This window comes from Pteronotus mesoamericanus, unplaced genomic scaffold (genome assembly GCF_021234165.1).
Source record: "Pteronotus mesoamericanus isolate MK-2021 breed Mesoamerican mustached bat unplaced genomic scaffold, CSHL_Meso_final contig_68, whole genome shotgun sequence".
NCBI lineage: Eukaryota > Metazoa > Chordata > Mammalia > Chiroptera > Mormoopidae > Pteronotus > Pteronotus mesoamericanus.
The window spans coordinates 15,276,108-15,301,982 of NW_026555234.1; the positions used below are offsets into that span (position 1 = coordinate 15,276,108).

Here is a 25,875-nt window from a genome sequence, read left to right on the forward strand (position 1 = left end):
CAAGCGGGACCTTTGGTTGGAGAGCGGGGCGGGGGCGTGGTGGCTCTCACATCCGATGCATTTTTCACCGCCGGAGTGAAATACGCGGCGCTCTGGCGCTTGTATGCGAGGTGGACATTAGGGTTACCTTTGCCAGAGGACCTGGCTTGACCTCATTTCACACCCAAGGAGCAGAAAGCTAAGGTGACAGAGCTCATCTGCAAAAGTTTTCCATTTACAGAGTTCTGGAGGGTCGAACCACATTGGACTCTTGTCCTTTTCCCCGCTACCACTGGGGGTTGCATGAACGAAGATAGTTCCTGGTTTGTCACTCGCCCGAACTCCGGCATCTGTAAGCTCCAGCACCCAACGCTGACATTAGCATAAAGGAGGCGTCCAATGAACATTTGAATGAATGAAAAGGGCTGGGAACTAGAGTGAGCGGGAAGCCACTTGGAAAACACCCATTTGAGGAGGTGTTTCATCTAGGCCTGTGAGACGCGGCAGATTTTCCCAGGACCTTCCCCTCGGCCCCGCCTCCTGACCCCTCCATTCCCCGTCCCCATTGTAATCCCCTCCGGTTTTCCTCAGTCTCCACGTACGTCCCTTAGGGCGCGTCTCAAAACCCGGATAACCGGAGCGCTCCCGATGGACCACACGGAGGGCTTGACCGCGGAGGAGCCGCCTGCGCATGCTCCATCGCTTGGGTAGGTTTCCAGGGAAGGCAGCGGGCAGGATCCCCTACTTCGCAGGCGGCGCGAGGCGTCTGGCTCTTCGCATCGGCTGCGACGGGGAAAGGAGCACGGGGGCTGGTTGGAATCGAGGAGTGAGGAAAAAGGGAAGGGGCGGGGGAGAGGGACCAGGGAAGGCGTCGGGGGAATCTCGCGAGGGTTGGAGTTTTGGCGAGAGTTTGTGGAAGATGGCGCCTGTTGTGACAGGGTAAGTCTTGGGGAATCCGAGTGCTGAGAACCGGGAAAGTTGCGGGCGTCTCGTAGCCCGCGGCTGTCGGCAGGTTCGGGGACCGCGGCGCGCTTGGCGTCTGGGGGCTGCGGGGGCGGTGACGCGTGCGCCGAGTGCGGCTTAGTGTGGCCGTGCGCTGCCCGCTCAGCGCCGCCGTGGCTGGGGCTCCGGCGCGTGAGGGCGGGCGGCGGCGGCGGCGGCGGCGGCGACGAAGCGGGCGGGTGCAGGCGTGAGTGTGGCAGGGCGCACGGGGTCCGCGGTGCGGTGCCCGGCGCGCGCCTCCCGCGCCGCCGCCCCTGGGCCCTGCGTCCCAGCCCCGCGCAGCTTTGTTCCTAGGGTCGTCGTCGCCTCCTCGCCCGGCCCGTGCCCCCGGCCCCGGGCGCTTTGTCCTCCCCCGTTGCCCCCCGCTACTCTCTACCCCCGGCCCTTTGTTTCACTGCCTTGGGCGCTTTGTCCGACCCGTCGCGCCCTGCATCCCTTTTCTATCACCTCCGCTCAGCTGTTCTTCCTCCCTTGCCCCTTTGTTGTTCCTCTCTCTGTTCAGTACCTCAGTGACCTGCCACAGCCCAGACACCAGATTTGTTTTTCTTTTAATTTTTCTTTCATTATTTTTCTCCTGTGTTACCTTCTCACCTTTCTGTTTGGTCCTTGATCACCCCCAGAGGCTTTGTTTTCCCCATTCAGTGGCTTATTCGCTTGGCAACACCGACCCCCGCCCCCGCGCGACTCCCCTCCTATCATCGGTTGATTTATCCACTACCCACTGTGTTTGTCGACTGAACTGTCTTAGCCCAGGGGACTCCATCTGGTGCTTGTACGTGCAGGCGGACCCTAGGGTCAGTTGTTTTTGTGGGTCTGAAAGATGCGTGGGGATACTTACTTTCCCCCTCTGCGCTCCTTCTCTCCGCACCCCTTTCTCTCGGGATTACGTGCAACCCCCCGCCCCCCCCGCCCCCACGGTTCGTCTCAGGATTACAGTGTCTCCAGTTTTCTTCGCCGTCTCTCTTTGGGCCTGCGGTTGTTTTGCCTGGAAACAGGGGCCCTCGAAAAAAGATCGGGTCTTTGGTTCCTGTCCCCCCAGGTCCTTGGTTCCTGACGTCCTAGGCCAAGGGCAGCTGTCCTGGCTTTGCTTTTGGCTTACCTGAGGGTATTACAGGACGGTTAGAAGAGACGCAAAGTACTTCTTTTTCTGTTGGTGTGTGGAGATAATTTCAGATACCATTTCGGTTATTCATTCGGTGTGTGCGTAGCAGTTAAGTGAATTTTGATGTTAAAAACTTGTGAATATTGGGGCGAAGAATTTAAGCATTTTCTAGACTCTAGGTATGGAGTGCAGTTATTTTACCAGGAACATCTGTTTTGTAAGGAAAGAGGAAAGCATCCTTTTTTATAAATTGTTTTACTTTTTCTTAATCATGAGATAGTTTACCATTACGTGCTTTTGCCCTGTAGATTTATGGCAAGCCCTCCGCTCCATCTTTGGAGTTGAAATGAGGAAAGCGCTTAAGACGGCAGTTTCTGGTGGGTGAATACTGCTTCTAGAATCTTTGTGGAATGCATTAATGAAATGCAGTGAAAGACGTTTAAGTAATAGTTTTAAGGTACTGGTACTTCTAGTGTTAAAGGAGCTTTAAATGTTCAGAGTGCTTACTGTGATGGTAGTGTTAAAAGCTTGGAGTTGTGTGTGGGGTGTGGGGCAGGGTGGTGTGTATTTAAAGGACCTTGAATATTCTGGTGCTGGGAATAAGAGGTATTAATTAGGTTTACCAGGATTTCTGCCCTACTAATTGGTCACTACTCTTAGAAGATGTGTTACTCATAAAGTCATCTAGAGTGTCATTTCATTTATAAACTAAAGTTCCACATGAAGTTCTACTGGTAGAGAATATACAAGATTTAGTGTGAGGAATGTTGGTGCAGTGGAAAGCATTTATTTGAAGGCTGTGATTAGAATTAGTAGTGTGACTTTTCATGAACAGGAAATCATGGTTTATAAATGATATGTGAGAGTTTTGTGAAAATTTGCAGTCAGGGCTCCATGAGCAGTTTTTTACCAAAAATCATTTGTCTCCCTTACATGTTTTTAGTGTATAATTATTCTTTTGAAGGTAAAATCTTGGCACACTGTTGTTTCGCACTATAAGCAAATGTTAAGTATTGTAATAATGGAAGGACTTGTGCATAAAAGAATGATGGCACCAATATCATAAAAGCACCTTTTACAAGTCGTGTTTTTTGTTTCCGAAATGTTTAAGACCTGTATGTCATGACCAAATAACACAGTGCTTTTACTAAATTACATCAAACAACAGCATATTTAGGAATATATGGCCTGAGCTGTGGTGGGGAGGCTTTCTTTCTGATTATTGATGATTAAAGCTTTAAATTTATTGGTCATGCATACTGTAGATGTATCTATAGAGTATATTTCCAGGAAAAAAATATAAGAGGTTCACTTGAGGTATTTTCAAATCTCTTCTAATATATGCTTCTGTGTGTTACATTTTAAGCAGTTAGGTTTGTTAAAAAGTTACTTCTTGTCCTATACTAACAGATTTCTATCAGCGTCTTTTAAGTGGCTGAGGAAAAAAATGGTTTGGGAGAAAAGCCACTTTAGCCAGCTGTAATTCATTAAGTCAGTTTTGGCACTCTAGATAGATAAGGTATTGGGGGGAAAATTGTGTTTGAAAGTTCTTGAAAATTGTCTTAATCCTAGTATTTGGTCATTTTTAAAAAGAAAATATGAAATTCTGGGACCTGGCTTTAATACATTATTTTGCATTTTGCTTTCTCCTAATAGTGAATTTCATTTTATCTCAACTAGGGGCAGTATTTTCTCATGGATTGACTAAAAGCTGTTATTTTTGGCGTCAGGCTTTGTGATTATTTCCAAGTTACTCTACTTCCCCTGGGCCAGTTTCCTAACTGTGTAGTAAAATGGGAATTGAAACAACTTGCCACATCTGCACAGGATTGCTGTACTTTAAGATTTGGAGAGAGCATCCTTTGGTGAAAGGTGTGGTTAAAGTCTAGGAATTGTTGCTGAATTAAGCTGATGTGAAGTAGGTCATATTTTATAGGAGGTCAAATAGGAGGTTTGAACTAAGTTCTTGGCAAGTCACAGTGGTGATAGTGGGATGAAAAAAACCCCAAATATGTATCATAGTTTGGGTAATAAAATAGATAGCTTTCCCCCCTGTAAGCTTAGAGGGGGAGAGAAAAGTAAAATAAATTATAGGGTAGGGTTTGTGTGTGTTTTTTGTGTAAGAGACTGAAGGTCTGTCAAACTTAAATGTAATAACATTGTAAAATTATGGGATGCTTTTCTTCTAGTGACTTGTTTTCTGTATGCGGTAATATTTTAAAAAATAGCACAAAATGCTTTCACTGGGCTCTAGGCTAAGTCTGTTAATAGTAATGATTAATTTTCAATATTCCTTATATTTTAAATGCTTTGTCATTTGTTCCCAAGAATATTTTCTCCCATCCAAGAATTAACCTGACCCTGCTTAGCTTCCAAGATCAGATGAGATCGGGCGTGTTCAGGGTGGTATGGTTATAGACTCAAGAATATTTTCTAACAACCAGACTTGGCCTTTGGTCTAGGAAAGTATTTTGCATTTAGGAGAAAACAATCCCCCCCATCCCCCCAAAAAACCTGTTGCATTTCTATTCCTGGTAGATGATATCATGTCCTATCTAGTTCTCCAAGTCAGGTTTCTGGGTTCCTCTCAGACACTAACCCTTTAAATCACTGAGAACAGATAATTTTTTCTTCTGAAAAATTGCTTGAATCTGTCTCCTTCATCCTCACTGCCACCGTTCATGCTCTCATAATTCCTCACCTGGATCACTGTAGACATTGGCAGTTTCTGCTTCTAGACTCACCCCCTTTATCCACCTTCTACACAGTCTTTCTAAAGAGCAAATCTGATCACTTCACTCCTAAGTTACAAGTCCTCTCAATGGCTCCCCCTAGCAGCCTTCATTAAGAGAGGCAGCTGAGTGGATAGTTTATGAGCTCACATTTAGAATTTAATCAGAACGGGGTTCCAGCTCTGTCTGTGCCACTTAAAACGTCTGTAACATTGGCTGGTGATCTAACTTCTCCTTGCCTCTTCCATCAATTGCAAAATAATTCTTAGCCCAATGGGTTGTTGTGAGGATTAAATTTTTAAGCACATAGCAAGTTCTCAAAAAAAAAAAAAAAAAAAGTTAGCTAGCATGGCATATAGGTTCTCTACAGGGTTCTCTATTTCATTTACTTTTCTCCAGATGGACTGTTTGCCTTCCTCTCCCTTCATATTTGGTAAACCAGCCATACTTAAGAACTTGGAGTTCCCTGCATGGAGTTAGCACTTCAGTGCCTCCCTGTGTGTGAAAAGTGCTGGTGTTAGTGGGTTATTACGCATGACTTGTGTCTGAGGATATTCTAACCCAATCCACCAGGCTGGGTTCAGTGCCTGATTTGTGTGTTCTTAAAGGACCCAGCATAATTCTCTTAGAAGTGTCATACTAAATTATAATTTTTATGTGCAAAGGCTGTTAGTTACTTGGTGGCGGTTATCATTTTCTTCTTAATTATTTGTATATTCTTAGACTCAGAAGAATGTCTAGTATATGGTAAAGATTCACTAAAGGTTTTTTAAATAGGACACTCAGGATACTTTGAAACCTTGATGCAATGTGATTCATGTAGGCAGAATTTGATATGTGCAGGGAATATACTAATTCTATAGGGGATTTAATTGCTAAAGTACCCAAAAGAATAGATATTTTCAGCTACAGGTAGTCTCATAGTCCCTGAGAACATTATAGTAAAACTCTTAGGCAAAAGTTCCTTTTGAATTAGTGGAAAACACTATTTTGCTTGTACAAAATGGACAAGCTTAAATTCCACATTTTTTTTTTTTTAGGGTTGACTGTTAAGTGTTTCCCAAAATGTTTTATTATTTTGTAGTGTTTTACGTACTTTTTAGATGCGTAAATTTAAGATATTATAGATAGCTTTTTGGGGGATCCATGCCATTGAACCAAATAATAAGTTGCTAACCTTGAGAGAGACTCAGGTCTTGTGGACAGGTTATTTACAGATAATTTCTCCAAGCTTCAGGTCCTTCCTTTATAAGATAGGGAATGGCCCTGGCTGGTGTGGTCCAGTGGGTTGCGTGCCGGCCCGCGAACCAAAGGTTCACTGGTTCAATTCCCAGTCGGGGCACATGCCTGGTTTGCAGGCCAGCTCCCCAGCTGGGGTCATGTGAGAGGCAACCACACACTGATGTTTCTCTCCCTCTCATTCTCCCTCCCTTCCCCTTTCTCTACAAATAAATAAATAAAGTCTTAAAAAAAAAAGAAGATAGGGAATGACAATTTTGTTGTTTATCTGCCAGGCACATTGTGTCTATCAAGTAAAGTAAACTATTGATTAATGTGTGAAATTATAATTGTCAAATAAAACTACATGTAAGTTATTTGTAAATAGTAAAACTCTCTAGATAATGTTTTAATTATAACAGCTGGCTTCTCCTAGTAACCTTTCACAGGCAGGGTTTAAGATGGACTTTTTATGTGCAACCTGTGGTTTGTGGGTCATGTTTTAGGAAGGCAGCAGTGTATTTAGTGCAGAGGACCGCAGCCCTTTAAATATGTGCCTTGGCATTTTGAGCAGACATACTTGGTAAATTACTGCTTGACCACAGATGTTGTCATTGAGTCACCCCCAGCTTTTTGGGGTCTGCTCGTTACTGCTTCCTTCTCTGCTTGGACAGCAGTAATGATGTAGGAATGTTGAATGCCCATCTCTTTGACGCCCTGCCCACAGTTCTGGATGCCCCATAGGCCTGGCACACCATCATGGTGTTGTGTATGCCTCATTAGTCCTGCCTTTGCTCCAGGGAATGAAATGATATCCTAATGAGGTGAAAAGGGTGATGTATTTCCTGAATCTACTACTGGGGAAAAGCAAGCATTGAAGGGACTATCGTTTGGTTTATATAATTGATACTACAGTAATTACCTGTCTATATAAATGTTTATGTAGGTTTGTTATGTTGAGACAATGCAATGGTGATAAGCATGACAGCTTTTCAGTCAGATAGGTTATGTTCGTGGCAGTTTTGGGAATATTTACATTGTTTTAATTTTACAAAAAAAGAGAGAAACCACTGCTTCGTAGGTACCCTAGGTGGCAAAAGCCTTGCAATGAAAATGTTGCACACGTGGGACATGAGAAATGAAATACAGGGTCTGGCAGAAGTAACACTGTTGAGTGTGGTCCGTAGGGTACGTGAATATCTCACATGAGATGGACAGCAGTTTGAACATTTCACCTAAAATGTCCTATGATGTGCTTGAGTGTGAATACTGTTATGTTACTGAATAACATGCTTATGATTTGGTAATAAAAGATTTGGTATAGATTACCAGTTTATAAAAAAGGGATTTTTTTTGTACCAGACTGTTTACTAGAAAATCAAATTGACCCTTTTAATTCCCCTTCCTTTTATATATTCAATAGTTTTAATTTGGTCTTAGAGCTGATTTTTTTGTGTGTTATGCATTAATTAGATTATGGAATTGTGAATAAGAAATCTCATAAAAATTTTATATAACCAGGAAAAAGGGTTATCACTTTATAAAACCCTATTTTTTATTAGTGTGTAAAGATTGTGTTAAGTAACAACAATGTTAGGTGCCTTATAAAGTATAGAACCAATGTTGTGGATTTTTAAAAATTCTTAACAACTTACTTTGGAACTAGTCTTGCTCCAGATAGAACATACTAGTTTTAAATGGGTTTGCATATTTTAAATGAATATTTGTTCGCTTTTTGGAAAACTGCAGACAGTAGGTGTTGCTTAATTTTGCCAGCATACTTTTTTTAATGGCCTTTATATTTTGGAGCAGTTTTCAGTTTAGAGCAAAATTGAGGGGAAGGTGCAGAGATTTCCCATGTACTCCCTGCCCCCACACATAAATAGCCTCAATATCCCCAAGCAGAGTGGTGTATTTGTTATAATTGATAAAGCTTACATTGACACATTATTATCTCCCCAAGTCCATAGTTTACATTAAAGTTCACTCTTGGTGTACATTCTTTAGGTTTGGATAGATGTGTAATGTAGTTACAACTATGTCTGCAATATACAGTGGTTTCTTGCCCTAAAAATCCTCTGTGCTCTGCCTATTCCTCTCCCCCACTCCCTAATCCCTGGCAACCATTGAACTTTTTATTGTCTCCATAGTTGCCACCATACTTTTTCAAATCAAAATTCTATAGTTCTATACTAAGCTCCTGATCCTTACAGCAAAGGGAGGAAGCAGAAACATTTAGGTACCCAGACATGAAGGAAGGGTTACAGGAAATGAAAAGTATAACCATGCTCTATCAGTTCTCCTTTACAATTGTTTTAATAACATATTAAAGAAATAGTAGTTGAGCACTTACTGGGTATAAGATGCTTGTATGTACTCGTGTTATAAAGATGGCTAAGAAATGGTCTGGTGAATCTCATGACTTAGTGGAAAGTACACAGATAATTATAATAGTAGAGAGTATAAGTACTCTACCAGAAGTATAATCTTGGTGAGAACACCGAGGTGTGGATAATCTTGGTGACAACACAGAGGTGTGAATGATTATCTCTTAATTGGAGGAAAGTTCTTAGAAAACAGGAGAGTTGAAAGGGAGTGGTAGGAAATAAAACTGGAAAAGTGGTTGGGGCCTCTTAGAGGACCTTCAGTCTTGAGTGCTAAGCTAAAGATTAGAATATCAATCGATTTGTTGAGCAAGGAGGGAACTTACTGTGAATGTTTTAAAAGAGGTGAGGCTGAATGTAAACAGTGTAGTAAAATAAAATTGGAATTGATGGACACCTTAAGAAAAATATATCAAGGTCTGATTTTGGTAGTCCCAGGAATGGAAAAACAAAGCAGCTAATTTTGAGGCATAGTGGTGTGGGGAGCTTTGGAATCCATTCACTGTCTCTAAAATAGAAACATGGCTATGAGCATGTCTAAGTCTTGCCCTTGTCTCAACAATGATAGAAAATACTTCATGGTAGAGATGAGAGGATTAAATGACATAGGGGAAATAAAATGGCTAGCTCAGCTCTGGAAGTAGTCCTTCACCTGCCCCTTTCGGGAGTGGAATATAAAGGATAATTTGGGTTGAGGAAAATCAAGTGAACAATTGAAATCTTAGTGATGAAATAATTAGAAATGGGCAAGTCTGAGTGAGGCGAACAGATATAAGAGAACCTACCTAACAGTGTTCTGTTCCTTTTAGCCTTTAAATAAATGCTGAATACTTAGCATACTTCTGTAACATTTAACATATTTCTGCAACTTACAAATCTATCTGTATTATTTATCCATCTGTCTAATCTCTCAGTGAGCTCCATAAGAACAGGATCAATATTTTACTTACCTTGCATAATTATGGAGCAACTGCTGTAGGCCAGAATGTTACCTGATGGATGAATATGACTTGTATGGATTTAAGAATGTGTAACACTTGCCACTAGGTGGCATTTAGTTTAAGTGATAGATTTAGCAAAGGTTGGTTTTTCTGGATAGAACTTCCAGAGAAACTGACCCCTGGATTATACTGTTTTCTGCCTTTCCTAGACTCTACTTTTTGAAGTTAAACATGAAACATAAGCAAAAAGAACTCACTTAAAGCATTAAAACATAGAAAAGCATAATGGTATTAGAATATGTCCCATAGAAAGAAGCTGAAGGGAGGCTCACTGAAATTCACAAGTGACTTTCCCATCTCTAAATATATTTACATTGAAGCTTGATGGGTAAATTTTAGGCCATGGTTTTTCTTAAGACTGTGGATTGCTTTAATGGAGGAGACAGGGAATTTGTGTCTTACTGGATTTAATGAAAGATGATGAAGCAACCTCTATAGGGCTGCTGGGCTATGACTCTGTGTTCTTTTATTTATATTCTGGTATATTACACTCTCCTTCTTGTGGAGTAACATAACACAAAATGTAACTACCTCCTTTGTGACAAATGTAGATTATTTCAACCCATTGAATTCAGTAAACTTCAGAGCTGGAAAAGTCTTTTCTAATCATACGTTCTAAAGTAACCACTCATTTAAACATAGGCATAGGCATGTTAAATAATTTACAGTTAGCTAATGGCTGAGGCACTTTAAATGGTTGAGCTGGTACTAGTTCCTGGTTTGATTTTTGGAGAGAGACTTAGGCTGGTCTATCGGTCTTTTCTACTTATACTACTCAGCTGCCTTTTAATGTTACATGTACTTTGCTTTGTTTTTAAATTGTTTTTAAAAAGTCTTTCCCCCTCCTGTTTGTGGGGACTTAAATGGAGCCTCCAGATCTCTTAGCCTAAGCTTGGTTGGTGGAGTGTTGCTGCCGGTGTTGCTTACTAACTGGTCAGCTCTGAGCCTGCCTCTGTGTTCTTCTGTTTTCCTGTGGTTGATGCTGCCTGTGTTCTTTATCTCGTATTTCTGACTGACCCGGGTGTCCTGTTTGAGGACACACTTGTTCTCACTGCATCACTTCTCACACACGCTGCTGTAGTTAACGGTGTTCAACAGCCACACCGCCTGGATTCAGGTACCCCGGCTCCCTCCGATCTTCCACTGCCTCCCTAGTTTCTTAGTTACCATCCGCACTAAATTCCAGCTGTTTGAGATTCTAAAGCATCTGAAATGGAACTACAGAAGAGATTGAGAAAAAAGAAGACTCTTTTACAGGGAAGGAGCCCGCAACCTGAAATTTTATACGGAAAGGGCTCGTTTATGAACCTGATGATTTTCATACTGTAATTTTTTTTCTAGTTTATATGTCAAGACAGTATAACTCTCTTGACTATGGGATTCATTAAGTCTGTTGTATATGTCATATGTACTTATCCAAATGTCAAGGAAGTGAATTAAATCCATTTCAGCATTCAAAGATAGTAGTGATAGTTCTGGTAATTTACTTACAGCTTATAATAAGAGTCATTATTTGATTAAATAGATAGTACTACTGAATTAGTGGGAGTTGCTGCTTCATTAATGTTTTTTAAAAAGTTATAGCTTTCAAAGTTTATTCCATAATTATTGGTGAACAAGCCATTCTTCATCCTGGCCTTCCTTCATTATATACAGTGTGATGTGTACATTTTACATAGAGGATTTAGTAGCATGTCATTCACTTAGTTTCTTAGCTGGAAGTTGTCAGTTGGTAATTAAATATCTTTTAAATTACATTAGAATTTAAATTCACACAGTAGCTTAGGTGGGCAGTTGATTTGTTTTCTCATTTCATTTTTAGCCTATTTCTATAATTTTTTCAGGGAAGTGACTGTCTTGTGGAAGTTTTTCTTAAGGGTTAATTAATGTCATCTGGTTATTTTTCTGATTAGAAAAATATGTTACAGAAACTCACAAGTTATTTAAATATATCTTGTAAAGTGAACCACTGTAGTCCTCACCAGAAAATTCACTACTGTTAACAATTGGGAATATATTCTCCAACTTTTTTTTTTCCTAATGGAAATGCTAACGTTCTCTTTTATATTAGAAAAACGAGCCTCGGTTGGTGTGGCTCACCGGATTGAGTGCTAGCCTGCAAACCAAAGAGCTGCTGGTTCGATTCCAGGTCAGGGCACATGGCTGGGTTGCAGGCCAGGTCCCCAGTAAGGGGCATGTGAGAGGCAACCACATGTTGATATTTCTCTTCCTTTTTCTCCCTCCCTTCCCCTCTCTCTAAAAATAAATAAAAGTCTTTAAAAAAGAAATATGAATAGTTTAGCAAACATAATATTAAGGAGCTTGGGGAACTGACATTTGGTTGACTGTCTACTGAATCCTCAATTACACAATGAGGAAGATGATATCTCCATTTTATAGATAAGAAGTCTGGAATTTAATGCAAACTCACAGAGCTTTGTTTCTGCCTTTGCCTTTTGCACTATCCTCTATCTGCTGATACAGCAAGCTTCCAAGCTCTCTACTGGGTAGCAAGACAGTCCCAAATATAAGTCTAATACAAGGCTTTAAGGAAAAGGAGACTATATTCTTCTCTATTGGATTACTTTAAAAATAAATCTGTGTTCTAGAAATGCTTTCAAAATTAGACTTAACTAATCTTTGAATTTAAAAGATTCTCTGAAATGGCATCATTTATCTTAAATAAATTTTACTATTTAATTTTTAAAACAGTTTTGTCAGACATTCCTGCGATGTTGTTCTATCAGTTAATCCTCCCTCAGTTTGTATTTTCAGTTTTTTCTGTTATCTTCTTTTCTGCCTAATGACTAGTTGTCTGGTCTGTAAGAATTGCATAATGTCAGTTTCCATTCTTAAGCTTTCATTCAAGCCACTGCCATTATCTTTTCCTTACCACTTGTCTCTTATTTATATTCCCATTTGTGTTTCAGGTTAAAATCTGGTTTTTACCCAAGGCCACCATTAAATAACCTTCAACTGGATTTTCAAACCTCAATTCAATCATCAGCCTGTTCAGTTTTTCTGCATCCTTGTTTTCGTTGACTATGATGTCTTTATTCTTGTTGACCATGTCTTTATTCTTGATTAGTGAGATGCTCATGGTCTTTGTTGCATGAACACTGCTTTTTTTTGCTACCTACTCCTCTTTCAGTCTTAAATATTGTGGTTTGTGATCTTTGTCTTTCTCATGTATTTTTGACTTATGTTTCTATCCTCAGCTCAGATGTTTATTAGATCCATGTTTATAAAGTTCTTACTGGTTGTACTGTAGGCCCATAAAACTTGGTTTTTCCAAAACAACTTGTTTTTTCCACCACCTAGGTCTGTTATATCATCTTTTAAAACAGGCTTGATATCTGTTATTAGTGGTATTGTCCATCTAGCTGCCACAGGAAAAAAATTAACTGTTTTTCATTTCTTCCTACTCTTGTATTTTCTTATTTTGTTGATGACCAAGTCTTTCCCTTTATGCTTCCAGATTTCTCATTTCATATATTCTGGGCTCCCCTCACTCGGTGCCATTGCTTTTTTCTCAATGCTTACTTCATCTCATGGTTGGACTGTTGTCACAGCCTTGTCAGCTTCTCTCCCCCGCCCTGGCCTGCGGCCCCCCCACCCCCCTCCTGCTTCCTTCTTTAATTTATGGCTGTTGGTGGTTTGTGGGGACTACTTGGTAACCTGGTTTTGATGTAAACAGTGTATAGATTTTGATTTTGCTGTCTAGTTGCTCTGTCTTTCATGTGGGAGAGATTGAAAAACTATGCTGCTGACACAGCCATCCTCAGATCTCATATTAGTTTTTAAAAAGTCATTAGCTAAATACATGTGAATTGTAAACAATATCAGTATAAAGCGAATAAGGTTGTTTTCTCTACACACTAAATCCCAGCCCCGAGAGATGAGCACTGTTTATTTACGGTGAGGTCAGTAGTTCTTCTTTTGCCATACTCTTTGTTTCTTATGCATTAAGAAAGTAAAAGCCATGGTTACTATTTTCATGAAAGATTCTTTAAAAATCTAAACTTTTTTGGCTCACTTTAAGGAAAAGAATCAACATCTTTAGTGTTGACTGGATAGTTCAAATTCTGCATGTATTGTTTTTTTCTGCTAATAACAAAAGTAACAAAACAGAGGAAAGCATAAAAATCTTAACCCTCTCAAATTGTACACAACATTTTAATGTATATTCTTTCAAGTTTTTCTTTTTAAAAGTATTTATTATTCCCCAAAAGAAATATATGGGTATATTGTTTAAAAAGCTCACAGAGTAAGTGTAGAGCATAACAGCATAAGGAGTGGTTCATCCTTGCCTCTGCCTGGGGGTGGTCTTCCGTACTGCTGTAGGATGTGTTTCCATGCATATGGGATTAAAAAAAATTCTTTATTCTTAGTCTGTCCTCCACTTAAATTGGATCATACCAATTAAACAGCATATTGTTCTTCAGCTACTTGGGGAAATAATTCTTGTGTAGGTTTGGGCAAGTGTAGGTTTGGGTAGGTGTGACTGCATTTTTTTTTTTTTTTTAAATTCTTACTGGAGGATATGTTTATTGATTTTATACAGAGGGAAGGGTGGAGGGTGGAGGGGAGAGACAGACAGACAGACACCAGCCACCTTTTGGTGTAAGGGGACGATGCTCCAACCAACTGACTCACTCTGCCAGGGCCCCATTGTTCTTAATGGCAGCTTTGAGGAAGTAAACTTTCTCAGTTGTTACGTTACTGCCCGGAATACTTCTGTACGTGGTAACTAGAAGGTAACTAAAACCTGGATACTTTTTTAAGTGGAACCACTGTTTTCTCATCTGTTTATTAGCCATTTGTATTTTTCTTGTGAACTTGTATAATTATCCATTTTTCTGATGAAATGCCTTTTTCTCATTTTGTGTAAGAACTTTTTATTTTCTAGATAAACACTATCAATTTTATATTTTCTCCTAGTTCTTTATTAATCATTCAGTTTTATTGTTTTAGGAATTTAAAATTTTTACACAGTCAAATTTGTAGTTTTTCCTTTGGAGTTGTATTTTGCTTATCTTGCTCACCCTAAAATTATAAAAGTATTCTTGTATGTATTTTTCTTGAATATGTTCTTTTACAATTAAAAAAAAGTATCCCTTTACTCCTTATTGGAGGTATTTTTCTTCCTGTGTATTATGTACTGTCACCTTATTTTTTCCAAATGTATAACCAAGTGTACAGCATTTGTTTTCATACACAATTATTTCTGGCTTCCTTCTGTTGATACTAGCGCTATGATTCTTAGTGAGGTTCTTGGACCAGCAGCAATCGAATAATCTGGGCACCTGTTAGAAATGCAAATCATTTCACTCCACCCCAACTTCCTGTATCAGAAGCTCTGGGGGTGGACTCCAGTCATGTGTATCATCTGATGCCTGCCGAAGTGTGCAAATCATGTGAAACTTTTCTTTAAGGGCGGGAACTCCCCTTTAAGGGGGAGCCCCTTACTTGTGCACTAGACCCCATCGCTTCTCAGCTACTCTAGGATATTGTACTAGCCAGCTACCTTTCCCTCTCTCTGATTTCAGTTTTTACCTTTGTACTGAAGCATTCTTGACAATATACAAACATGCTGTTATTTCTCCCTCTGCACTCCACACTCCCTCTATGCCCTATTTCTCTTTTCCCATTCGCAATAACTTCCTGTGAAGAGTTTTAGCTCCAGTTACTCACTCCATTCTCCCTAAACCTACTTCAGCCAGGTTTTTGTGTCTCTACCATTCCAACAAAACTCTGCTCTCAATGTTACCAATTTCCCTCCACACAGGTGAATGTAGTGATCAGTTTTTTTCAGATGTCATCTGACTTGATTTGATCAGCAGCATTTGAAATTTTGGATCACCCCCTGCTTATTCAAACATTTTGTTCATTTGTAAAATACCATCTCCTGGTTTTCCATCTCACTGACACCTTTTCTTGGTCTCCTTTCTAGTCTTTCTCATTTTATCACATTTATCCTGCTTTTTAAAAATCAATTATTTATTTTAGGGGGGGAGAGAGAGTGGGATAGAGAGACAGAGACAGAGACAGAAAGACAGAGAAACACTGATCAGCTGTTTCATACATCTGCACATTCACTGGTTGATTTCTGCATGTGCCCTGACAGGGGATCGAACTGCAACCCTGGTGTATGGGGCCAAGGCTCTAACCAACGTAGCTACCTGGCCTGGCCAGGGCTATCCTGCTTTTTAATACCGTGTTCTCTGCTCCTTCCCTGTTTTATTTTTCTGACTTGCATGTGTCAGCTTTTAACAATATGTTTTATTTGCCTTTTTATTTTGTCTTTCACTTCTTAACTGTAACATAGTGCATGGCATGTAGTGGGTACTCAGTATTTGTTGATTGAATGAATGAAGTGTTCTTAAACATCACTTTTTGAAAGCTCTGTGTTTTTCTCACTGGCCTGAAATCCTACTTTTACTACGATGTGTTATACTTAAAAAGTTTTATGAGCTCCCTGGTATTAATACAGATTCAACTAATGTGTTTTAGATATAATCTGTTAACTGAATGTGGTATTCAGTAGCCTTGAGGTCTCTTGTTGCTTCTAGTGTTTGCCATGTCTGGTGAGGAAAGTAATGTTTTTCTTTTACAGAAACTTAAACCAAGTTCACCTTCTAGATGGTGGAAAAGTTGGAATTCAAACTCATTCTCTGGATTCCCATTCAGTTGTGGTGAACGTCTTCTAGCGATTGCGTAATTTAGTAGATAAAAAGCTACTTGGCATTCCTGCTCTTCCCCTCTCCACCCTCCAGTTTTATGGTTATAGTCATCCATCAACACACAATTGGCTGTACTACTACCCAGAGTAGTACCTTTCTCAGTCCAGGTAGAATCTGAGGCAGGAGGGTAAAGTTGTAAAGGAAATTGGTTTATGTGGAATTTAAAAAAATTGACTTTAGTTTTTTAGAACAGTTTAATTGGGAGTTTTGTCTCAGCATTTCATTATTCAACTTTGGAAGATAAAGATTGTGTAAAGAACATGGTTGGTGGTCATGATACAGATTCTGTTCACTAACTAATTTGGTGATATCTGTGCTTCACCTTTCTTCAGCATAAATGCTATCTCTTCAGTCTAAGCATTAAGTTAAACATGATATTATACGTGTCAGAGAGCTTAGAAAATAATTCTCACACCATATAAATGAAACGCATTACTATTCAAAATGACTCCAGTCTCATGTTTCTGGTATTCTAGATACATTCATTTTTTTCTATGATACTGGAGTCCTTTTAATAGTATTTTATGTAGAAGTGTTATATAAACGTCAGTTTAAAGTTTTGGCTGTCAAATTTTGTTTTCTAATTAAGCAGCTGTGGATGTGGCTTAAAAACTGATGAGCATCTATAATGATGAGCCTTTTGGAGCAGTGAAAGGCTGCTTACAAATGGTAACCACAGTTGCAATGAATTCTGTGTTTTTTATTTGTGAATCCCTAAGGGTGAATGTGTTTTGATGGGGGTGAGTTAGGATAGTACAAACTGAGAGAGTTTATTCTGGTAATCTTTGGAGCAGTCATTCTGCTACTGCTCTTTTTTATGGCTTTGAAGGAATTTGAAATGCTTTACTCTTTTGATGATTCTTTTGGTAAACAATATTATTCAGGTTTATGTAAAAGTAATTTGCAATTTTAAGATGTTATGGACATGGTTTCTGTCATCAGATATTTTTTGCTCTCAGCAACTACTGTGTGTAATAGTTCTTGTGGATGATGCCTTACTTACGTCTGCTGTTTAAAGCTATAAATGTTGGGTTGTTTGGAACTAAATATTTTCTACTGGTATGATTAGCTCATACATATAAATAGTGTTAGGCATAGTGCCTGTACTCATTTTTATTTCAGAAGTAATATGGTTTTAATATGTTGAGTAGATCCAAATAGTTAATTAAAAATTATTAAAAGTAGTTTTACTCGAGATAATAAAGACCACGCCTGGAGATGAACTACAAGAAATGAGGGAACTGTGGTATGTCTGATTGGAAAAGATCGAGAAGCTACATTTTTAATTCTAGAAAATGTTTATTTCCAAAAAAAAGAAACAAACCTCAAAAACAAAACAGAATGGGGGGTGGTAAGAAGAGGAGGAATAGTTGAAACAAATGAGGCTCTTTGAACAAAAAATACCCCATATTGTATATGTGGTATGATAGTATTTTTGAATGTTTAGAATGTATATATTTGCAGATCCCTGAACTATTTATGTATTCAAATTATCCCAATATATTCATTTTTTTTTTTGGTAAAGGCAGTGCGTAACATGCTTCCTGATCATAAGTTGTTGAGCATTAAAGATATTCAAAAAGTACAGATTAAATATGTTGTCCAAATTAAGTTTTTTGTTGTTAAATTGATCTCATTCTTCCTAGTGGTTGAAAGAGTTTAAACTTTTACAGTCACATCTGTTCTTTTATTTTGTGGGACTTGTTTTCAGGAGGATTTTATGCACATTAAAAATAACAATTTTTGTGAATTTAGTTATTACCTATAGTCACTTTTAGATATAAAAGCATTCCCAGTGAGTTACTTCTGATTCATAACCAAATTTTAGCAGAGCAGATGTAGACTACCAGTGGAATAATTAGCCAAAAAATATTAAGGGGTTAGGGAGCCCTTTGTGTAACATATAACTTTAATTTCTTGGCCAGTTTATATGAATAATTAAAGTTTTGAGGCAGTTAAAATTTCTTCTCTTGGGATTTCACAGTTGTTCCTGATAGCTATAATCACTAGGGAAGTGGAAATATTATTTTCATAAAACAGATGGCTTTTCTAGTCCTGGTTCCTAACAGTGCCTACAGAGGTTCATATTTATATTGGATGATTTCCTGATCAGACCAACTTGATACACTTTTGAAAGATCACACCTGCTAATAGACTATGATGTAGATAGATAGTAAAATGACTTAGTGAACTTCAGACTTCCAAAAGTCAGTAGTGAAATACATAGTTCCTATGCTCCTGGGGAAGATAGTCTGTTCTTGGGAGAGGAATCACCTAGTAGTGGATACTAATGCCTCAGCTGTCATCTCATGGATTCCTTAGCTACTGGTTCCACTTTTTGACTTGCATTAGCTCTGACATCAGTGTGCTGTTTTCATTTCTGCTTTAGTCAAATGGCCAGTCCATCCAGTGCTTTGAGGCATTGGAGGGTGTTTGTTAGGATTAAGGATAGGTTTCTATTGTGTATGAGGAAGATTTGCAGAGAGTACAGTGTGGAGGGGCTTCAACAAAATCACATATTTTTTCAGCTCTAGTGTGAAGATTTTACTTGTTTTTAGGATTATATTCCTATTTTTTAGTGCCTGTTTTTCTGTCCCTGTTGAAGATATAAAAACATGCACACACTTATTGGGAGTACACACGTATACTTATGCTCCTGAAATTTCAAAAATACAGTTAACTATTAAGATTCTAAAAACTTTGCATTTGTAGACTATATTTATTTGTATAGCAAGAAATGTTTTTTGAAGTCATTTTTTAATAACATCAGAAAGAGACTCAGTGACATTCTGGAGATAAGTGAAAACAGGTTGTGTTTTAGAATGGTAACTTGGGACTCTGTTTCTCTAATACTGTAATTGGTTGGGGCCAGCTTAAGGGTGGATAGAGCCCATGGTGGGTATATTGACTTAGAGCTATTAAAAATTATCAGGAAGGGAAAAATTTTGGTGTTTCACACAAGGGGGGGTGGCGATGATGCCATTTTTGGAGATGAGATGACATTGAGATAAATGGAGTAGAGAGGAGTGCTGAGTTAGTGTTGCAGAGAAGTTTTTGGTTTTGAGCATGTTGAACTTGAGGCCCTTGTGAGAGAGCTAGAGGAAAAGACCCAGCGGCCAATTATGTATGTTTCCTGTGCCTGTCATTCCTGGAGTTCAGAAGAGTGAGAGGTCAGGGTTGGAGATGCATATTTGAAGACTGTTTTATGGTAATTAAAACTTCTGGAGCGGGCAGAATATCCTGTGGATAGTTGGAGTTAAGCAGAGACAAGCTACTGGTGAGCATCAACATTTAAAGAATGGGTAGAGGTGTAGAAACCAGTAAAAGAAAACTAATAACAAAAGAGGTGGGACAAAAACCTAGACAGTGTAGTGTCACAGAAATGAAGACAGAAGAAAGGAAGCTGCTTAGTTGTGTCATATGTCACGAAGAAGACAAATGAGATAAATCCAAAAGCTTCCAAGAGTTAGGACTTCAGATACCTTGGCAAGAACAATTTCATTGAACTGGTGGGAGCTGTAATGGGGTTTGTCATGGGCTGAGGAAGTAAAGACAACTCTGTAGAGTAATTGTTCTGAACTTGGTGGGAGTGGAGCTGCTGCTTTTTAAGGTGGAATAGGTTTGCCTTATTTAGATGCTGATGGGAAAGGGAAGAACAAATAAGAGGTAAGGGAATGAAACTGAGATTGAAACTGCTATTGCTGCCTTATCATTGTGTAGCTTCTCGTGTATGAAAACGTGCTTTGTTGGGGGGGGGTGGTACATATTCAGTAACGCAGTGACTATGAGGATGTTCATGGATTTGATTTAACTTTTCAGTCTTTTCACAATGTCAATCTTATTTTAATGAGGAAAAATATTCTGTATTGTCTTTCTCCTGGAGAGGTAATGTTTATGCTTTAATTCATTCAAAAGTTTTGCTTGGTATCCCTAGTGATTAATTGAGGTTGTGAATTTAGTTAATTCTTGTGAAGTCAAAGAAAGTTGCCCGTGTTTGGGGTCTGTACCTATATACTATGAGAGCTGTGTGGCATTCGTGGCGGTTTGTTTTGTTTTTGTACTATATCGTAGTCTCTTGACTTAAGAGTAGTGATCCATAGCAGTAGAAAGTTAACATGTACCCCCAAGTATATGTGATTATGTATTAATATATTTTAATGAAGTGTTGTACTTACTTATGCACACATTGAAATATGTATAGAAATTTGAAATGTAAAAAATACTGTGATAAAAATGAGTTAAAGCTTTAAAGATACTTTTAATAGAATGGTAGAAACCCTTCTACCATTTTATCTTCAAGTTTTTTTCTTTTTTAGTGAGATTTTAAATATTTTGTCATTTTAAAAATTGTGATGAAGTATACATAATACAGTTCGTTATTTTTTAAAATCTTGGTTAATTAAGACTTTGTGACAGAGTCATTCAAAGGACTAGTTCTAAGTTCATTTTATTTCTGTACAAATCAAGTGATTTTCATAGCTGAAAAGCCAGTTTAAATGCCAGACTTATCTTAAGTGTTCTTAATTTACAAAAATAACTGCTAGGTAGCATATTCCTGGAAGTTGCTTGTCTTCACAGGAAAAGTAATCAATTTTGGGCATTTCTGTATAAGAAAAACAAGTAACTCATTTCACAGCCTTTCTGAGTGCTTTGTTATGAGATAAAGAGCAAAGGTTTGTGCAGTACAAAAGAGTTTTGTGGTCGCACCCTGTCTTATGAGGATATATTATTTTGTAAAACTAACTGTCTATAACATCTGGTAGTGCCTTGTGTCATTCTGTGGTCATTTTCTCTGTGTGTTAATAGGTAAAATGAATAAATTTCTTGTGTGATATATCCTCAGTAAACTTTCTTCAGAAATCTTGTTTTATTTTGGGTAAAACAGATAATGCTCTCACCGATTTTACTTTTATTAAAGAGGTCAGCCCTGGCTGGTTGTGGCTTAGTTGGTTGGACGTTGTCCTGCAAACTGAAAGGTCATTGCTTCGCTTCCCAACCAGGGCACATCCTGGCTTGGGGGCCTTGTGCTACCCCCATCCCCGCCCGAGGGGCATCGCAGAAGGCAACCAGTCAATGTTTGTTTTTCACATCGATATCTCGTTCTCTTTCTCCCTCCCTCCCTCCCCCCTCTAAAATAAATAATGTAAAAATTAAAAATTAAAAAAAAGTCTGAGAAGCTTTCTTCTAAAATAATCTTGTCTTTTGTTCAGTGTTGTATCCCTTGCACCTAGCAGAGTGCCTGTCATGTAGAAGGCACTCAGTGAATATTAAAGTGTTAATTTACAGTTGACAATGTTTTCCTGTAGATGTTATCTTAGAAGTTTTTGCATTTCATTAACAAGCCAGCATATGCTATCAACTGAGGCATATTAGAAAAACCATCTATACTGCTTACAAACTTTATGGCAAATATCCCAAACTATGTAATTTTTCCTAATAGTTGTTCTTCTTTCCCACCCCATGATCTTCAACAGTGTTTTCTATACATATTTATACAGAAGTTTATTTACTGACAAAAATACATTTTGGTTTATGTCCGTGTTATTCCCAAGCCATAATTCAGCCCCTTCTACCATGACAGGAAGAACAAGTCTTTCTTCACAGTATGTGGCTTATTTATCTTACACTATTTTATAAGAAACTGCCAAAGAGGCATCTATAGACACGTAAACTCAGTGAAATTTTTCAAAGTACCGAATTGAAAACCATGACTTTAAACCTTGTCAGAGAAAAGAAACTTACTACATACAGAAATGTATGTGTTTCAGGCACTTAATTTTTATAAGTATCTTACTAATTGTGATTGCTTTCCACTGTGATTTGCTAATATTTCAAGGCAAAATTTACATGTAAGGTGAGGTTATTGTTGATAGTTGATGTAAATCTCTTTTAAAAAGTTACGTTGGTTATTTCTGTCCTCTCTTTGTCTTGTTATAGCCATTTTTGATTAGTTAATCATTATTTTTATTTGGTAAAGAAGGAATGCTAGGAAGAAGAGGTACCCTTTTGCCATTTATTTACTTAGCAGGCTTGAGTTAGTATTTTCTCCAGTACCTGTTTTGTTGCAGAAATCCTCTTAAGGCAGTCACCAGTTTTCTGAGTGCTCAGGTCATTAAATTAGGTAATTGTGATAATGGGGAAATAAATCAGTCAGTGAGAGCACCATTGTCAACCCTTTCACCTGCTCTTCCCTTGGATGGGAATCATCTGACAGACTGACCTAGTGCTGCATTCTGATTTGTGAGTTCCAGTTATGTGCCAGGCACTAAGATATGTACTGGAAAAGCAGACACACAACACCCCCCCGCATCCCGCCCCCCCAGTGTATAGAGGTTACATTTTAGTGAAAGAGACAAAAACCAAGTAAGTGAAATCTTTGAGTTAAGGATTTAGAAGAAAAAGAAAGTTGGGAATAGGATAGGGAGTATTAGGAAGAGGTTGCAAGAACATAAAGTACTCATGGAATGTCTCACTCACATGGTGACATTTGGGCAAAGGACCTTAAGGATAAGGTGAGAATGTGAGGCATGTAGGTTTGTCGGGGGAGAATATTCCAGCAGGAAGGAACCTGCTGACAGCAGATGTGAAGACCTTGAGGCAGACAGTGCCTCGATTAGATACAGTATAAGAAGTAAACAGAGGACACAGAGAGGACTCCATGGGTTTTGGCCTGAACAATGGTAATTACAGGGTTGCCCTCATGTGATACGGGAAACTGATTGGGGGTGTGAGAATGGGAGATGAGGATGTATACGATGGAAAAATTTGTTTGGATCCATTCTGGATTTTGCATGCTGACAGATTAAAAAATGTCAGGCCAACTCTTGGTAAGAAACATGGTTTTGAATATCTGTTTTGCTGTAAATTGATGATATTTAGGAGAGAAGAACTAATTTGCTTGCCCCAGCCAAATGTAATTATAAAGGAAGGGAACTTTTCTGTAGTAAACAAAATTCTTTTATATTAATTTTGGATTATCTAAATAATTACTTGAAAATTTTTGCTTTCCGTTATTAAAATTACATACCTTTTCTCCCAACCCTGTTGATTTTAACAGTAAATATGACACTACTGTACAGATTAGTATATAATCTCTGACATGAGGAATATAAGAACTGAGACTAGTTAGATAGAAACAGGGAAGTTGGGAGGCATAAAGGTCCAACATTAAGACCAATGGGAAGAAGACAAATTCGTTTTAGCACTCTAATGCTGTGATTTATAAGAAGTATATAGCTGAAGATATATTTCTCATATATATTTGGTCTTCATCCACAGTTCTGGCTCACAGCTTCTAAAACCCTTGGGATTTTGTGAGTCCGGACAGCAATACAGGTGCCTTTTGTTACGTTAATGAGTGACTTTTGGAAAGTACCTAAGGATGGGGGCTGGTTGCCAGTAGGGCCAGCGCCTTGGTTAGAGGGTTGGAACTTTCAGTCCTACCCCTCGCCTCCAGGGAGTGGAAAGGGGGCTGTATGTTGGAAATGGCCAGTGACTGATGATTTAATCAGTTATTACAAAGCCTTCCTAAAAACCCAAATGACAGAATTTGGAAGCTTCTAGATTGGTGAATAGGTGGAAGAGATGGGGGAGTGGAATGCCTGAAGAGGGCATGGGAGCTTTCTTCCATTTGGCTGTTCCTGAGTTATATCCTTTTATAATAAACCAGTAATCTAGTAAGTAAAATGTTTCCCTGAATTCTGTGAGCTGCTTTAGTAAATTAATTGAACCCAAGGAGGGGATCATGGGAACCTCAATTCTGTAGCTGGTTTGTGAAAACACTTGGGCTTGCCACAGGCATCCGAAGGGGGAGGGCAGTCTTGTAGGACGGACCCCTTAACGTGTAGGATCTGACTGTCTCTGGATAGATTGTGGCAGGATGAGTTACAGTGTAGGATACCTTATCAGTATTGGATAATTGCTCATTGGTGTGGGGAACCCCTTTCCCACATAGAAATAGATACCAGAACCCATTTAACCACATACTTAGGTCTCAAAGCATCACTTGAAATTCTTCTTCCAAGAATACTTTATGTTATGAACAGTTAATTCAGGGGAACTATAACTATCAAAATACCTGCTTATATGGCCTGTTTTCTATACAAACCGTAGTTACTTTTGTATATGAACTTTCTGTTTTAATAGTGTATTTATATACTGAATATAAAACATAATAATTGGAAATATATGCATGCTTGATAGGAACCATTGACTTAGTTTCTACAACAGATTCTCATTTAGGGTCACTCTCCATAGTATCAGCTTCTCTAGTGGTTATTTTTAAAAGGGATATATCCAAAGAGCTGCTTTGGGGGGTGTGTGTGTGTGTTTCTCTAATGGCTACTTTGGGATCATGATGAGTTGACATTGCATTGATCTTTGTTTAAAAATCAAAAAGAAATCATTTAAACTCATTTGAAATCAGAGTAGCATTAATTTCCACTTCTGCATTTTTGTCCTAATAGTCTCAGGTTTAACACAAATTCATTACTTTCTCTGTCGGATTGGAGTTTACCTCACACCTTTAAAAAACTAAAAGCCAAACCAAAAATTATCATGGTGTTTTAGTAAGTCCTCATGTACTGATGGTTCATAGAGGTGGTTTTGTCTAATGCATACGGGGTCTTCTGCCATAATACCATATATACATATTTTGACAAACGTTGAGTTCTGCAAAACGGTGCTATAAAAGTGGTAAGGCTTATGGGGGGAAAAAGGGTTGGGACAGGCTGCAGAAAAAAATCCATGGAACTTTGATCTTGAATACTAAGTAACAGAATAACAATTCTAATACTACAACAACAACAACAGCAACAAAGGACTAGCAATTTGCTTTGTATTACCATCAATCTTTGGAGTCTTAAACTTTAACCTGGGCTCCAGCCTTCTTTTAGTATAGGTCCCGGAAGGGCATTGCTTCTAAGAGACTATTTTATTAAAATTGAAACTCTAATCCAGTGTATAGCCTTCTTCATTAACCCATTGTTTTTAATCCAGGGGGATTTTATTTATTTTGCAGCTTCTTCATCTGCACAGGTAGCTTTGTCAAATGTTAACCCATCTGAAAGGATAACAGTTCTTGATGCCACCAAATCAACTACTACTTAAAAGAAGGGAAAGTTTTTTTATAGATTTTCACTGTTTTTCCCCCCTTAAAATATTCATCTATTGCTAAGGTTTTATCTTTAATTGGAAAGATGCTTGTTCCCCACTGCCTTAAAACAATATGCTAGGCCCTGACCAATGTGGCTCAGTTTGTTGGGTGTCATCCCACAAACCTAAAGGTCATTAGGTTCAATTGCAGGTCAGGGCACATGCGTGGGTTGTGGGTTCACTCCCTGGTTGTGTTGTGTACAAGAGGAAACTAACTGATTGATGTTTATCTCCCATACCAGTGTTCTCTCCTTTTTTGCTTCCTCCCTTCCCCTATCTCTAAAAATGAATAAATAAAATCTTTTAAAAAATGAAAAGGGAAAAAAAAGCCAGTATGCTAGGAAAAACCATGCGTGAAGCAACATGACTTACTGTTTCTACTTGCCTAAGAAGTAATTCACAGAAAAGACATACCTTGTAGCAGAACAGATTTTTTTTTTTTTTTTTTAAATTTGATCTGCTAAATGCATAGGGTAAAGTCAGAAAGACTAGTCTTTTAATTCTGGCTCTGTCACTTACATGTCATTTTTTGCAAGTTTGACCTCTTCAAGCTTCAGTTTT

The 25,875-nt window shown here is 38.6% G+C and overlaps 1 protein-coding gene across 6 annotated transcripts in view; it reads left to right on the forward strand.

The window, feature by feature from the left end:
• The window catches only part of RBPJ (recombination signal binding protein for immunoglobulin kappa J region), a 199,863-nt gene that overhangs the window by 103,525 nt on the left and 70,463 nt on the right, over positions 1-25,875 (forward strand). For 2 of the 6 annotated variants that reach the window (XM_054582014.1, XM_054582013.1), the window contains exon 1: positions 725-918. The exons of 2 other annotated variants lie outside the window; for them this stretch is intronic. Coding sequence is in view for 1 of the 4 variants with exons in the window: in XM_054582013.1 (XP_054437988.1) it covers positions 899-918 (20 nt within the window). In the remaining 3 variants the exon portion in view is untranslated. Of the gene's footprint in view, positions 1-667; positions 687-724; positions 919-25,875 lie in introns of those variants that run through there. 2 more of the 6 variants (XM_054582017.1, XM_054582018.1) reach the window with 2 other exon arrangements.